Source organism: Antrostomus carolinensis, unplaced genomic scaffold (assembly GCF_000700745.2).
Source record: "Antrostomus carolinensis isolate BGI_N321 unplaced genomic scaffold, ASM70074v2 scaffold10755, whole genome shotgun sequence".
Taxonomy (NCBI): domain Eukaryota; kingdom Metazoa; phylum Chordata; class Aves; order Caprimulgiformes; family Caprimulgidae; genus Antrostomus; species Antrostomus carolinensis.
In genome coordinates this window covers 43,913-61,391 of record NW_010314274.1, presented here as the reverse complement: position 1 = coordinate 61,391, position 17,479 = coordinate 43,913, and the positions used below count along the sequence as shown (strand labels likewise).

The following is a 17,479-nucleotide window of genomic DNA, read 5'->3' as shown; positions in this document are numbered from 1 at the left end:
CTTGTGTTCAAGCTTGTGGACCAGAGTTGCACTTGTTTCTTGGCCACTGAGACAAAGAAAGGTCTTTGGCTGTTTTATTTACTAGGATAGAAAAAAAAAAAAGGAAAAAATATATCTGACTCATATGCAAACTATGTATTGAACAGAATGTTTTATGTTGTGCTTTCCATATGCTTGTGGAGCAGTGAATTGTCTTGCATGCGCCTTGATTTATTTACCTAAAAGCTGAATTTTCACCTAGTGGTGTAAGGCTGGAGAGTGTATCAATCGGACCTCTTTTGCGGAGCACATGGAGGGGGAGTGGAGCACGTGGAGCCCTTGTAGCCGTACTTGTGACACTGGAATCAGCAGTCGACAACGCAAATGCCCTGGGTAAAAACAAGTTCCGGTTTCCATTGCTGTTCATCATAATTTCTGAACAGAATTTAAATCTTTGAAGTACAGAAACCCATTAAGATATAGTTGTCCTATACATAAGCAATTCTTTTTTTATAAATACTGGAAAACTATTAGGAGAATAGGTATTTCAGGGTTTTTTATTACATCCTCTTTTCTGCTTCTGTCAAAAGGTTAACTTAGATAATATTAATAGGGGAATGCAGCTTTCTTTTTAAGCTTCACCCAAAGAAGCGACAGAAAGTTAAATTCATAATTTTTGACTTGCAGAGCACAGTGTGTAATGCTAGTCTTTCAGTTTTTTGCTGGAGAAAATTTACTTTTGTCTCATTTGGAGAGCCAAGGAATTGCAATTTTTACAATGAGACCTTTCTACCAATTTCACAGACATTTAGATAGAATATCTGAAAACAATATTTAGATTCCTTATCTCATGAAAATGAAAACCTTGTGCTATTGAGGATAAAGGGATTTTTACCATTGACTTGAATGGAGTCTGTTTCACCATATTTCAGTGGTTACCTACAAGATCACATCCTCTTAATTACTTTAGTTTTAGGTACTCTTCCATGGGTTCTTTATACACCAAGAGAAAAAGAATAAATAGGCAGAGAAATGGGAACAGAGTAGAGCTGAGTAATGAAGACAAGTGTAGAGAAGACTAGACTAGACTATACTAGACTAGACCAGAGTAGGGAATGGTAGGGCAGGGCAGGGCAAGGCAAGGCAGAATAGGGCAGGTGATTTAGGAAAATAGTAGAACAAAGGGTGGAAATTGAGAAAGATGAAAGACAATATAACAGATGGGGAGAAAAAAAATATGACAGGAAAGACAGAGGTGTTAAAAAAGAGAAGTTTGCACAGAGAAATGTGAGGATATGGCTATACAAAAGCACGGTAGTTTAACAGAAGCCTTAGATATGCAGAATGCTTTAATATTTCCTGCCTTCTAAATGCCACTTCCAGCTGTATGCCTAAAAGCTATTTCTAGGGATAGAATTCAAGGATGTCTTAATTTCACTTTTGTTCATTTATTTTTCCAGGCAAGGTTCCATATAATTAGCTCCAGTTTCTTCAGTACACTGTTCTTTTGTATTTGTTCATTAGGACCTGCAAGCACAACTGGAGTGACCAAAAATAAACAAAGCATATTGTGTGAACTTCACAATATCACACATGTAAAAGTGGAGAGGTAGCAAATCTGCAGGTTTTACTTCCTTTCAGTGGCATCTTTGGCTCAGTCCAGCTACAGAAAAATCACCTGGGCTATACGAAAGCTGCAGTTAGGTTCTCCTTACTGAACACTTTTACCAGTCCTCATGCTTCTCTGGAATGTTACATGTAATGTAACCAGTACAAACAGAAGGCAAATATATTTTGTTCTGTGACTGATTTTTTTGTGGATTTCTTAATATTATGTGTCATAAAAATTCTGCTATTTAAATTGAGTTTTTGTATAGCATAAATAAACTGTGCTGTAAATTTGACAAACATTGCCAACAATAAAGCATGATATTTATGCCATCTTTTCTAGTTCAGGGCTTGAAGGAGAGTGTCACGGTCCCACAATGCAGTATAGAGTATGTGAAAATCCTTCTTGTCCTGCTGGTGTGCCTGCCTTCAGGGACTGGCAGTGCCAGGCTTTCAGTGTCAGATCTTCATATCAGAAGCACATGCACCAATGGCAGGCTGTCATCGATGATGGTAAGTATAAAGTATCTCCCATGTTCTTACCATCTGCTCATATGGCTTATAGCTTTTTGGTATTGTTGTTGATTAAGAAAGATACAGTAAAAACTAAAGCAAACAAACAAACAAACCCCAAGCCCAAGATTTTTGTTAAGTCATTTCTATTTCATAGGCAAGATCTGGTGGTATTTTCAGATGCTGTGGAATCTTTTGTCTCATAATCCTATTGAGTTTCTCATTCTTGATTCAGCTCATTTCATAGTAAGGAGAACTCTCTCCAGCTGTTTTATAGGTGCTTATCTATTGCATTAGTTTTGCTTTGTTTTACTAAATTTCATTTTAGCACAGGAACACATGATTTAATATCCTAGTGGATCTAAAGGTTCCAGCCTGACTTGGAATAATTCAGTCATCTGATGAAAAATCTTGACACTCTCCTGTGCCATCTTCAGGAGTATTGGTGGTTGCTTTCATCTTTGTTCTGAGAGATCCTGTTGTCTTGAGGTGTCCCTCAGGAGACAAAAAAGTGGACACCAGCTAAAGAGTTCCAGTATTATAGAAATATATTGTTCCCAAATCCTTAATTATTTGCACTCTTAGCCTTTTGTAGACACTAATTGTGTACCATGTCCAAAATAGTTGCTGTATTTGAAAGAGGTCTCCTATGGTCTGTTGAAGTTGTCCAGTGTTGTTGAATTACTGTCTCTTTGAGTTCAGTGTCCTTAAAATAATATTTAGGTTGTTAATCTTGTATTCCTTTCAAAAATGCTGATACATGCAGAGGGAACAAACTCAAGCAGAGATTCATGCTTCTCAGCTGGAGATGGCTTGTGTCTGACTGGCTTCACATGTTGGCGAAAGAGACCACATCTGTTTGCACCAGTCCCCTAGAGATATCCAGAGGCTGTGTCTATTTTAGTAAATTAAATGTACCCAGACCACTCTCTGATGTGTAAATCACCTGGCACAGAAGTCCTGTGTCTACTTTTCAACTCTTTTGCACTTTAAAAAGGATGGAGACATCCAAACTGATTTTTGGAAATAGTCCTTTGCAGATGGCAATTTCCAGTCTAGACCAAGCTAGTGCTAGTTAGCACAGGCAAAAAAAAAATGTGGCATAGACTGTTTTACAGTTCAGCTGTATAGACAGTAGAATTCCAGTGCCCATGAATGTTTCCTGGAACTGTTTAATTTACTAATAAAAATGCACTCCAGGAATCTAGAAGTCAGTATTAAGTCAGAATGGGGAAAATTGTGTCCAAGTGAAATCAATTTCATGTTCAAGATTGACTTTATCCTTTCAAAAATCTGCAACAGATTTAGGAAGAAGTTCTGAGTCAGTACACTTGTGAATAAAGGTATGAAAAAAACAGCTGACCACTGAGAGGAGACTTAGTTTATTTAATTTCTTATTGCTTTGGCAGTAGTGAAGCAAACTTCATTATTATAAATGATGACCATTAGGAATACATGGATACATAGGACATTATTACTTTTTAAATTCTCTTTCAAAATTACAAATTATTTGCAGAATGTTCTAGAAATGTAGTAGAAAATTGTCTGACCTTGTTAAAGATGTTAGAAAGAATGTGTTCAGTTTTTTGTCTTTTTTTTAATGTGGACTTTGTAAATCCATATATTTTTCTTTCCAGGGTCTCTCTTGTTTCTCTTTGGCCTGCATAGTTAGCAAAATCTGGAAAGTATTAAGTTTCTTTTTTCACCAATATTTGTGATCTGCCAAAAATATAGTAGAATAAAAGTATAGGTTACAACCAAAATATTCCAGCAGCTGTAATATGCATATTCTTAATTGCAACAATGAACATGACATGAGTACTATGTAGGCCAACTTTATAGCACCAGTATGGTCTAGCAGGAAAAAGAACTTGAGTTTCCCTGAGAAAAGGATCAAAACCTTTTTGTTTTCACTGTATCTAAGATGACTTGTTATGCTAATATAGATTTATGCCACACAGATAAGCAAATACCAGTTTTTAAAATAATGTTGATAGTAATTCTGTGTTTATTAAGTGACCTTTTACCAATTCAGTGGGTTTTTTTTATCAATTGCTACTACAGAAAAGCCATGTGCCTTATTATGTTCACCAGCTGGAAAGGATCAACCCATTCTTCTAACAGAAAAGGTGATGGATGGGACTTCTTGTGGCCAACAAGGGTTAGATGTCTGTGCAGATGGTAGATGCCAGGTATGAATTAGTTGTTTTGGACGTGGGTATACAGGCACACGTGTGCAAGTGCATGTATTTGTTTTGCATATGTTATTTCTCTGAGACCATGTTGCAATATGCACAACCAACACTGAATGGCTCTTGTTGTATCACATTAAAATATTTTTAGCTAATTTCACTCAGTACAACATAGTATGTGAAGCAGCGAAAAGGTTAGCCTGGGGAATGTGTATCTATGATCATAAGGTTGCTTATAATAAACTTCTGCAGAATGGAAAATGAATATAACTGATTTAGTCTTCTAAAGGAGGCCTCAGCTTTCAACAGGTTGGGAAATCTTGCCATGGGGTGTATATATGTATGTCTAATTCTGCCTTTTTCAACAGAACAAAATTTTGCATCTAAATAAACCAAGACAAAAGGTGCAGAATAACGCATAATTAAAGCTGAGTGCTTGTGCTATTCACGATTGTCAGAATTCATTTGGTTTATAAAAGTTATTTTGTCACTTTTATAGTGCCACATATGGAAACTCTTCTATATAAAAATCCCTGTATGCTGTTTTTTTTCTTTATCAGCTTCTCATAACACACATTGAATTCGGTAGAAAAAAAATTCTTAAATTAACATAGAAACAGCATTGCTAGATATTGTAATAACATCAACAATTTAATTTATAGATGCATGTATGTCTGCATGTATAAATGCATGCAAATATGTATATATTTGCATATATATGTATATGCAACTAACTCTATGTATAGTTATCCTTTCTTGAGTGACTGAGTGCATGCAATGAGAATACTCTGAAATTCTTTGCTGGATTGGAGCTTTAGTTCACCATGTAACAACCATAAGTTTAATCACAAAGGAGATATATAGCCTATTTGTTTTATCATTCACTTTTCACAACTGATAATAAGGACCAAAAAAAGCCTTAAACTAAACCCACCTGACTAAGACTGAGTTGGCTTCTTGGCATATCAAGGGTTGGAGAGATAGGTGCTAATCAGATTTGAAAGTCTAATTTGTAACATCTTCCACATTTTACCCTGTCCTCTTAGAGAACCCATTAGAAAAAACTTTTCAGACTACAGCTGTAGAGTTGGGTATTTATATCTTGTAAATGTGCCATTTTGGATACACAGCTCTTCAAATGCTTATGCCATAATCAGTATTTTGAAATCTGTATTGCTTTTTTAGGTATAGGAACTCTAATAAAAATTCTGTGTATAAAGTGAAGTAACAGTCTTAATGTGCATGGAAATTAGTGGCTCCTTGATAGACTGTGGCTTCTGTTTTCAAAAGAATCCTTTATTTCATCTTTAACCTAGCTTTTATCTTCATTATCTATCAGTCCATCTTGAAGTTTAATTGTTTTTATCAGATGCATGTATACAGTGCACAAGATTACCTTGTGATGACTTCTCTAGAATTTGAAAGGCATTTATATCATACCAAGCCAGCATATTAACTATATTCCTATTGTCAAGCTACCACTGATATTTATTGATATGAATATGCCTAACTTAGTAATGTCAAAGTGCTGGAGTAAACATTTTTTTTTAAACTGAATGCTTTTTTGCAAAAGAGAAGTACAGTTATATTTATGTAGTCCAGACTTGTTCATGTCCTATTCAGACTAAGACATTAAGCTGACATTAGACACCACTTTACCATTGTGAGTGTGGCAAAGAACCTCTTTTAATTTGAGTAGAAAACAGCAGTTGCACACGTTACAGTTGCTGAGCAGAAGGGCATGTGGCGTGTGTATTACACAGTGGCTTGGAAGTGCCACAGGTCCCGGGGGGAAGTGGGATCGTGCTTGTGTTCCTCTTGGAGAGCAGCTACTAGACTTAGTAACCATATAGGAAAAGTGAATGCATCGATGTACATAAAATAGTGGAAAAAATTACAATGGTAAGGATCTCTGCACATGAACTAGTGCAGCCCTCATTCTGAGCAGGGCTAGATCATGTTGGTTAGGGCACCTTGCAAAAGGGTGAGATGCCCACTACTAAAGGCAGCTTTATGAAAAACATAGTCTGTGTCTCTAATAGCTTTATTTTCTTCTTTCACAGAAATTTGGCTGTGATGGCATATTAGGATCTCTGGCTCGTGAAGATCATTGCGGTGTGTGCAATGGTAATGGAAAGTCATGCAAAGTAATTAAAGGTGATTTTAACCATACCAGAGGAGCAGGTAGGTCTGTTTATTTCAAATACCTAGTAGCTGTTTGATTAATTTGAGCATTGGGAACTTTAAAAAGCTATACTTCTTAAAATTATGCAGTTCCTCACGAGAACTTCAGATCTACTTGTTTTAAGATAATAAGACATTTAAGACAAGAATACATGAGTACTTTAAATTTAACTGTTGCAAAATTATTGCAAATTGTTTCACTTATAAAATTAAGGAATTATCTGATTTATCTTCCATTAAGACACACATTATTTCATAGAAGAGTGTGATTTTTAAAAAATCTGTGAGATAAAATTTCTATTTTTTAGTAAATAAATGAACTGTTACACGGTTGTGCTGTTTAGATTTGTTTAGTGTTCTTCAAGATAAATATCCAAATTATGATCTGTTACCTAGAGTAATGTCATTAAACCAAGCCAAGCAGTGTGAGAACATAAAGCCAAATGTGTGAAGAAGTCTTACATCTTTTCGTTACTCATTGCTTTATACTAATACTAACATATCATAAAAAGCAAATAGATTTTCTGATGCAGCATGAACATAAGATTTTCAAAACTGCTATGATCTGTTCTTTGAATGAAAATAATTGACTGGCTTCAGCACAACAGTGTTGACAGAGCAGAGAATTGGAATCTTAATAATGCATACCATGCACCATGTATACCTTCTTTCCAAGAAAAATCTTTTATTTGAAAGAGCATTTGGCAGCATTTGGCAGAAAATGTTTTCAGCATTTGCTTACTGTTACACTTTCAGTTTCTTAAGTAGAAAATGTGCAGAATTTCAAGATAGTAAGTAAATCACATCAAAAAATACCCTAATTAGAAGCAGACAGTATATTTTTGAAAAATCAAAGACTTCAATCCACTATAGACTGTAATACTTTAAAAAAAAAAAACAAAAAAAGTTACCCATAGTCTTCAGATGTCTGTGTGGCCCTCTCTTAAGCTGAAGGTGATGCAGAGCAGGGATCCCAAATGGTGGATGAGTCTGCAGGACTACAGGATCAAAAAACACAAAGAAGGTGGCTGCTAATAGAAATTATGACATGTCAGCTCTCTTTAATAGCTAATGTGAACATCCACACACTTTCAAGTTTGTACAGCATTCTGTGTCAGTCCATAATATTGTGGCATTGCCCTCTAAACAGCCGTGTAAGTTATTTTCCTTCCCAAGAAGCTGGACTGTCAGCTAGACTTAGAAAGTGTTATTAACTCTTAAGGACATTAAAGATAAATAATGCTGCTTTGCAGCTATTTAATTTTCATGGTTCAGGATTATTGAAAATTGTTGTCGTAAATGCTCAGTATTTTGTTATAGAATATTACATAGCTACATGGCACAAAAACTTGGTTTACTGTCCACTTCTTGAAGGTCACCTGAATAATCTAAATAATGTTTTCATTTATTTATAACATTCCTGCATGCATGGTGGTTTTCAACTGCATTGCCTTTTTCACCCTTTTTTACTTAAAGCAAATTGCTCAACAGCATGTCTTAGTCCCACACTCTAAGGAAGCAGTGGTAATCTAAACCAAATAACTAATAAGTAGACTTTGAAACTAAAAACATTCATAACAGGGTTTGAATGTGTTAAAGCAAAAAGAGGGAGATGGAGTAAAAGGTATTTTAGAGGAAAAAAAACCGCACCAAAACCAAAAAAACACACCATGGGAAGATGTTTGATTTTTGTGCCATATCATTTGTCTCTACACGCTGAGTGAAGATGGAATTCTTTTATGGTTGTCTGGTGGCGATGATGACACTAAACTACTTGACCAGGGACAACTTAATCTCTTACAGCCCACACCTGCCCAGCCTCAGTAATTCTGACTATGTTTTATTTTGCTATATGCTTTTAATTGTATATCATTTTGTATGTATATTACACATGGTGCACAGTTTCATAGCTTGTTTCAACATTTTGAAAGAACCCTCAAACCATTGCTATGTAAATTCTAACTTGCTGCCTTCAAAAAGTGGAACAGCGGAGAAGAAATTAAAAAAAACATTCAATACTTCTGTATTCAACTCGGGACATCTGTTCTCATGTCTAGGTTATGTGGAGGCTTTGGTGATACCTGCAGGAGCAAGGAGAATCAAAGTTGTGGAAGAAAAACCAGCCCACAGTTATTTAGGTAAATGTCATACGTTTTAGTGTTCACGTCCTGTTTTGGTCAGCAATGAAGAGTATTAGCTAAAAATGCCTTTGTGATTTAACAAAAGTCTGAGTGAAAAAAAAAATCTGTGCAATATACTTCTAAAGAAATTTTGTAGAAATAACAAAATAAAAGAATGGTTATAGCATCATTCTTCATATAGGATTTATTTTGAACTTTTGTCACATCTCATTTTGTTTAGAGAATGTTTCAAAGAATGTATTTAGATGATTTAAGAAAAATTCTGCATACTTATCTTCAACAGTTTTGATTTTTCATATGGAAAATGCTAAAGAAAATAATTCACATTAAAACTAGTGAAAAGAGTTTTATGCTGCAACATGAAATAATTTGTGCTTAGACAAAAAAAAGCCACACCAACCAACATACAGCAAGTCACCAACAAAGTCAAACAAAAGTACTAAAACTAGACTAAGAAAGCAGATAAATATTTATTTCCATTATTTTGAATTTTCTGAATGTTTTAATGGAAAAATTAAATCACAATGAAGTTTTTTTTTTGAGTTTTCCATTTCTATGACATTGTCTTTCATTGAAAAAAAACGTTTTTTTCTCTTAATGAGTTCTAACGCTGTTGTGTAAGAGAGTTATTTTGTTGCTATTATTGTTAGAGGGTTTAAGTGAATATATGAAATATCATAATTGGTGCTGTTCCATGCACTGCTTCAGTTTAAATTGAGAGAGACTTAGTATGAGAAATAGGACAATTAAATTAAAAATTACCTAGTTTGATCACTATTCTTAGTTCTGCTCATAAGTAATATCTACATTTTAAGAAACTTTTTACCTGAGTGTTCTCAGTACTTCAACTGAGAGAATGTTGAAGATGGTCTATCTCAATTATGACAGTTTAAGTTGTCAATAGGTGACTCTTGGTTTGTCATGCAGTCTGCACCTGGCCTGTTAAGATATCATATGAAATTTAGAGATCTGGAATATTTCATTATTCCCCAATGGACCATAGACATGGATATGTCAGTGTGAAATCGATAGCTGAAGTTTCAGTGACATATTTTTTAAATTTTCCAAGTTTTTTCCCTTTCTGTGTACTGTGTTAACATATGTGGACAACAGAAATACTATTATTTTTTATTTTTTTAAATAATACCAAAACAAATAAATGTTGGAACTTTATTTAGGGAAATTAGTTACTTTTTCATGAATAGCAAACTGATTCATGCTTAATACCAAAACAAATAAATGTTGGAACTTTAGGGAAATTAGTTACTTTTTCATGATTAGCAAACTGATTCATGCCTTAACTTACAAAAAGCAAAAAGACTGTCATGCTTTTTATGCATTTTGTGCCCATAAAATAACACCAGTCATGCTGCTTATTTTTGAAATCACATAATCAACTCTTAATTGCTTGTCAATTTCACTGCAATAGTTTTTTGTTAAGCGTTTATGGTGAAGCAGGAACAGGTCTGCTGCAGTATTTTGAATTAAAGCCTATGCTGTTGCACCTTTTTTTCTTTTTCTACTAGCAGAAGGTATTTAAATTTTCTCCACTTATAGGAGATTTATTTTGAAAGCATAAAAATATGAATTGAACAGGAGCAACATTTTGAATAGGAACATTTTTGAGTAGGAGTAACACAATGAGAGTTTTGATGAGAAAGCATAAATCTTTCATCTTAGAAACAATATTCTTCAAAATACTGTGATTAAAAATTTGAAATGTAATACAGATTAACTTGTTTCATGTTTCTGGTTTGTTTTCCATCTCATAGTTCTGTATGCTAATTTTATGTTGCATAGTATTTTGCTCTGCCTTTCTGTACTTGAAATGAGTCGGTACAGGCCAACACACTTTCTATTTTGCTCATTGTCATGATCATGCCCTGCTGGAACTCACGATCTCTAGGGGTATGAGCCAGGTGAAGACTAAAACTCTGAATGTGAGAAGACTAAACTTTCAGTTGTTTAAGGAATTAGTGGATGAGACCCCCTGGGAAACTGCTCTCAGAGATACAAGTGCGGAACAGAGCTGACAGGTCTTTAAAGACATTTTTCCTAGACTGGAAGAGCTCTCAGTTCCCACCTGTAAGAAGTCAAACAAGAAAGGCAGGAGAGTCGCATGGCTTACTGAGTACCTCCTAGTCAAACTAAAGTATAAGAATTATATTGTTCTGAAGATGGCTTGAAGGGAACACATGATAACTTGAATGGAAGTGAAACAATTACTTCATTGACAAAAGTTATCAGTGAAAGTACTCTCATTTAGAGTTGGATTTCAGATTTTTTTGTATTTTCTTTAGAAAATAAGGGACAGTCAAAATGACATTGTTTTGGTGTAGAGAGTATGACTGAATTTTGCACACAGCAAAAGGCAAAATTCACAATTCACAAAGCTGTTAACTTCCCTCTTATTTCGGTACAAATGCCTTTTGTCTTAACCTCTCTGTAAAGTGTGGCAATTTCAACTTCAGCAAAAATTTCAAAGTTAATACAGTAGAGTAACATTTTGCAGTTTTCCACAGAAAACAGTAAAATTATTAGTAAGCACACATTTACCAAGTGGAAGACCAGAACCAGGGTACTTTTGCTCTCCAGTGAGCACTGGGAGATGCAGTAGTTGATCTGTGAAATGTTTCATGTCTATGGCTGTGTAGCCCCCTGCACCTCATTAAAATTGGAAGGATGTATATCTCTGGTATAGTAATTAAAAAATATATTGCACTCATCACCATCACTTGTCGTTGTGGTGATGGCTATTTCATGCTCTGCAAATACACACTTGTAATTAGCTCCCTTGTTTTAGCACTGAAATCTGGGACTTGGTTATAGTTGCAGTAGGTTTTCCTAGTCTGAGTTTTCTTTGTCTTTTTTGTTGTAGATGTATTGCTCAATTTGTTTTATAGCCTGAGGGGATACGCTTCTGTGCTGAAGTTTTTTCCTGTATTGCATTACTTTGTACAGGAAATCCTCCTCTATCAAAAGCTAAGCAGAGTGGGAGTATGTGTGTGGTGTAGAATAAAACTCAGTGAACTTGCTTACAATACAGGGTGTGACAGAGTCAAGACCAGAAGTTGCTGCCTGAATCCAAGCCTAGATTTTCGGCCTGAGGATACCCTTTCTTAGTTAGTCTAACCCCAGTGGCTCAAGTGAGGAATCTGAAAGCACAAAATGCAAGATCTGGCATATTTCTGTATTCTGGGGCTGCGATTCCAGTCTCCTGCATGGGTCTGCATGCTGTGACACACACATTCCTTTTAAAGACAAGAGAAAATGGTGCAAAGTCCGGTGCTCTCCAGGGAGAGGATGCTGCTCCATCTGAGCAGCATGACCCGACTGGACCTTGGCACTTTCAAATACATTTGTTTTGTTTCTCCCATGGGAAGAGGATTGGCCCCTACAGTTTAAACACTAAATAAAACTTAATTACCACTGATAATAGAATGTTTAAACCTAAAATATCAATTTTTCAATCTTTTAAAATCACTAGTTATTTTTAGTACAAGGCTGTTCTACAGCATTAATGGATTTTATAGTCTTAACATTTATTACACAGTGCTGCAGTGGTACACATCAGTGGCGTGTATTACACAATTGTATTTCTGCCAGTCCATAAACCTGTTGCCATTGTTTCCCATAGAAACAAAACATAACAGTATAAATATGAATAGGAGAGAAGATGATTACAGGAATGACTCACATTAACTTACAACTTTAAAAAAGAAATTTTGGACAAGACTTAAACTGTTGAGGTCCTTTTACAACAGTCTGATGCCAAACATGCAATTTCAGTGAAGAGGAATGTGTAAAACTTCTTGTCCAGAAGATGACTTCAAGTATATTGTACTTCACATGATTATTCAGACCTGATCTGAACAAAATAAAATAAAATTAAATTAAAAGTCCTTCACAGAGGAATCTATTCCGTTTACTATAGAAAACTAATGTAAAATCCCGTGTTCTCAATGTATGAAATATATCTTTTCTGACTTGTTGCTTTTGAATATAAAATGGGCCAACAAGAGGAATGATTCAGCCAGAAAGAACAAGCTTTTCCTATTTGTTAGAAGCCTCACATTACATGGTGAAATTGTATAAAATAAGTGTTTAGGTAAGATAACAGTAGCATTGTCACATTCTAAGGAGGAGAAAAAGGCAAATGAAGTTATTAGAGGGGAAAGAATTCTGAACTAGAATTTTTGTTTAACTTTTAGCCTATTTCCACAAATCTTGAAGAGTGTCTTGTGAAAATTTTATTTCCCATGCCTTTGTGGATTACAGAAATGGCCACCCTGGGAAAAGAGAATGGTTGCCTTTGCCTTAATTTAATTCAGTGATCCAATTATGAATTACACTGGAGCCTGTCAGTCTCTTCAGGGATAAAACACTGATGTTAACTTCAAATAATGTTAAACACACATGGCTTTGCCAAGCATTCATTCCAGAAAGAGTTTCAGAAGCATGTTCCAATTGAAGTTCATGTATTGTAGGATCCATAAGTATTTTTGCAAACAGGGTTAGGTGATTTCACCTACTTGCTAAATTATCCAAAATTATCCTAGTGAAAGGAGTCCCAAATCACTACTGAACAGAAACCTTTTATGTTGGTCTTTTTTTGTAATTTGCAGCTCTTCGAGATGCTGGAAAACAGTCAATCAATAGTGACTGGAAGATAGAGCATTCAGGAACATTCAGTATTGCTGGGACCACTGTCCATTATGTTCGAAGAGGTCTCTGGGAGAAAATATCAGCCAAAGGTCCCACAACATCACCTTTACATTTACTGGTATGACAATATGGTTTGGGGTTTTAAACCTGATTACTGTCACATAGTCTGCTAACCGCTATTTTTTTCCAGGATCCTGAGGATAATGAGATCTCTGTAAGATATACTCCCTTTTATATATGTGCACCCCTGTTTATATAGAGAGGTCTGTCAGTGTACTCCTAAAAAAATGTATTTAAATCCAAGAATAAGCTTTATGTTGTTGAGGTAGGATGGAAGGTCTCAGCATTCCTACAAATGTAATAAAAAACTGATGTGCCATTTAAGGAGAGAGATTTAAATTAATATCAGATTATTTTTGTCCTGCCTGACTATAGCACAGCATCACCATTTCAGGATTGCAATCACCAAGGTCTCCATGGAGAAGTAGCATTTTGATGCATTTCAATGTAAGAGAGGAAATATTGATAGACACCAGAAAGAAAGAGAGAGAGATGATGAGGAAGTATTTCAGATGCAAGAAATTGGCTGGTATAGCGAAAATAGTTTAAAATCTGATGTATCGGGGAAAGAGCTCCTCTGTTTAAGAGCACCGAAATCACAGGACATAATAGTCCTCCAGGTTTCTGTTGAATTTTGTTTATTTCACACAGAGAGCTTTTTGACCTTTATGTTAAGTAAAATAGTTCTTTTCATTGTCTTGATTTGGATACTCTCATCAATTTCTTCTACAAAATTCACTGGAAGAGCTAAAAGGCTATAGAGCATTAAGACATTCTGTTGTGCTTTTCAAGATGATCTCATAGTTCAGAGTTAGTCTTCCACAGTGCCTGTATATCTTCTCTGTATCTGGCAGGTGCTGCTCTTCCATGACCAGAGCTATGGTCTACACTACGAGTACACAATCCCACTGGATCCTCTTCCTGAGAATCAGAGCTCTAAAGTAGCTGAGCCTCTTTTCATGTGGACTCATTCTGGCTGGGAGAACTGTGATGCTGTATGTGGTGGAGGTAAAATAAAAGAAAAATGTACAAACACACACGTATATTAAAAATGTATATACAATATGCATTTGTATACACAATACATATGTGTATGTGTATACAATATGCATATATATATATATATGTATATATACACACTGAGTGTGTATATATATATCGATTAAAACACATTGTGTATTAGTATTTAAGACTCTGATGGTCAGTGTTGTATATTTAATAGTAATATCCTCACTGTAGCTTGTATGATTCCATACAATGGTGGACATACTGAAGTCTCACGTTTCCTTATTATAGTAAACAATTGTGATAACTCTAGGAAAAGATTCAAACTAAATAAAGTAAGTAGAAAACGATGGTAGTGAAAGAACAAAATCTAGATTAGCAAAACAAATTGAGTACACAGTTTCCAAGAAGAAATACAAGTGCAAGAGCTAGGACAAGAATAGAAAGTTCACATGCATTCCAGTCTGTATTTGGAAAAATTGAAGATAAATGATCTGTAAAAGATATTGCAAACTACAGAAAAGCTGAACCCCAATCTCAGATCAAATGTGTACAGTTAATGACATGAGGTGAGGATGATCCAGAAACATATGGAACAAATATTACAACAGCAGATATTAGTATGCTGATGTGATATTTTTCCTATGTTTATAAACCATAAAAAATGTGAATTTGGAAGAACAAAATACAGATATGAAAACAAATATTGGAACATGAACAATGTTGTTGTAACAGAATGCTTTAAAACTGCTGTTTAGAAGCTGGTTACTTAAATAGATAATTACACTGAAAAAACACTTGAGAGTTTTTTTTAATCAATGCAACCTATAGAGGTATGTTCGTGCCTTGTGCAATTAGTCAGACCTAAGCTGTGAGTACTTCACTGATTTTTGATACCTGTCCTTCCTGCTTACAACCTTGACAGTCATGGTTGCTCTGATCAGCAGTTCTGAAAACTGCTGTGCACTTTGTGATTGAATAAGAAGGCCTGGAAACACTTTGCTTTCTCATAACAGCAGCTTAAGGAACACCGTGTTCTAGCTCCTTTGACTCTGTGAACAATTCTGGTGTCATGACAGATTACTGTAATTTCCATAAACATGCTTTTTGTGGTTTGGTAAGAAAGCTTCTTCCCTGAAGGTATTTTGTATGTGGTGCTAGTAGCATCCTCTGTTTCTTATTCCTCTTCACTTGGAGTATTCATGCTTTTTACAGTTTCCTGAAGTATTTTTAGAATAATTTTAGTGCTACCACAGTCTCTCATTATTGCCCCAAATACTTCTAAGGTTACCTATCACCTGGAACAACCTTAAAATGCAGTATGTCAGTAATTTATTCTACATTAATGCTTAAGTAAATATTTAAGAGTTTTACTGTAATATTTATTTATCATATTTTTCTGTTGTAACTGGCCTTCATTTTATGTTACTGTCTAAAATAGCTGAGTTAATACAAAGTTCCATAAAAGGTATTTTTACAGCAAATATTCTGAAATATAAGTCAAAGATTTTTCTTACTTTAGACAAAACCATTTTAACTCTTTTTTTAGTTCTTGCCTATTTGTGTTTCTATTTTTAACATCAATATTTTTATTAATCTGATTAAAGAATATGACAATTATCAGTAATTTTGCTTAAATGCTTAAAGTGTATGTCAGGATGAGACTTCTGAGGAAGCCATGTGGTTTAGTGCATATTTCAGTACACAGTTTCCAAGAAGAAATACAAGTGCAAGAGCTAGAACAAGAGGTCGCTAGTCTGTGACCTCCTGTGTTGCAGAAAAGCTTTATTTGTGTGGAAGAGAATATGAATACACAGATGTATATGTAAATGCAGAAAGAATTGTCAAACATTTCAAATGCTGTACATGATAGATTAGTTGCATGTGCTCTCACGTACACAAGTGCCACGTAAAATGTCAGCAGTTCTCACACACATTTATAACTTAACTGCTCCATCCCCAGGCACATTTCTGACTGCTGGTGAACATCGCATGCTTAAGTCTGCCCCACTCCTGCGTGCACACTGTTTGTCGGTAAAATTCCAGATAGAAACAGAGTGTTGAAACACAACCATAGGAACAAATGATTATGAACCTGTTTTCTGCTAATTGATGTCTTTAATTCAAAGATTGTTGGTTTTCTAAAAATTGGGCTCCAGTCTTATTACAAGTTACTGCTTGTGGTAGGCATTACCTTAAATTCTGATTTTTAATGCTTTCAGCTTCAAGAGCTGAAACCAGGCTCCAACCTACCCATCAGGGCAAGGTTTCTGAACAGAACAAACACTAAGTCTCTGCAGGCAGTACCTAGCTTACTAAGTGGTTCCCCTACACACCAGGTCAGTTATGTGGCCTCTTTAATTCATGGGGCATAGTGCAGGCTCCTTACTGAAGGTTGCATGTGCTGATTCCCTTTAGCTGAGTGCCAACTATGCCTGCCAGTATACTGCTAAAGGAGGCAGAACTACTGAGCTCGAGCAAGACGGAGAATTCCTTTCCTTATTTTATATATTAATTATCAGCCATACTTTTATATGTAATTTTTCTGCAAGCTTTTCTTAATGCTGGGTCTCAGTGGTTGAGAAAAAAACAATTATTCCAGTAAGAATAATTTGGCCTAAGGTTTTGGCCTATGACTAGTTACAGGAGTAAAGCAGCAAAACTCTGTTGGCAGTGATGTGTAAAGATTGGATTAGAAAATCACCTTGTTCCCTACAAACTTTAGCATCTCTCTTAGGCCCCTTGCTAACTTTGATTTTCATGTACAGGTTTCACAGTTCTTTTAGCCAAATTGCACCTGAAATAGCTGTATCTGATAAAGATACCTTTGTCCTTCCTTTTTTAACAAAGTTGCATATTCCTGGTTTCCCCACATACCTGCTTTGTTTTTCACTAGGTGAAAGAAAAACAACAGTCTCTTGCACAAAGATTATGAACAAGAATATCAGTCTTGTGGACAACAAGAGGTGCAAATATTTGACAAAACCTGAACCACAGATCCGCAAGTGCAATGAGCAGCCATGCCAGACCAGGTAATAGTGATTTGGTGAAATTTAACTGTAGTATCAAGATGTAAAAATCTTAGGGGCTAAGAGATGACTGCCTCTGGCAATGAGTGTGCAGTAAATACAT

General features: G+C 35.3%; 1 protein-coding gene across 1 annotated transcript in view; it reads left to right on the top strand.

The window, feature by feature from the left end:
• Nucleotides 1-17,479, top strand: part of ADAMTS19 (ADAM metallopeptidase with thrombospondin type 1 motif 19) — a 56,228-nt gene that overhangs the window by 10,144 nt on the left and 28,605 nt on the right. The window contains exons 4-11 of the mRNA XM_010167591.2: nt 242-372; nt 1,931-2,100; nt 4,165-4,292; nt 6,356-6,476; nt 8,534-8,614; nt 13,243-13,400; nt 14,197-14,350; nt 17,244-17,379. Of these exons, the coding sequence (XP_010165893.1) occupies nt 242-372; nt 1,931-2,100; nt 4,165-4,292; nt 6,356-6,476; nt 8,534-8,614; nt 13,243-13,400; nt 14,197-14,350; nt 17,244-17,379 (1,079 nt within the window). The remainder of the gene's footprint in view (nt 1-241; nt 373-1,930; nt 2,101-4,164; nt 4,293-6,355; nt 6,477-8,533; nt 8,615-13,242; nt 13,401-14,196; nt 14,351-17,243; nt 17,380-17,479) is intronic.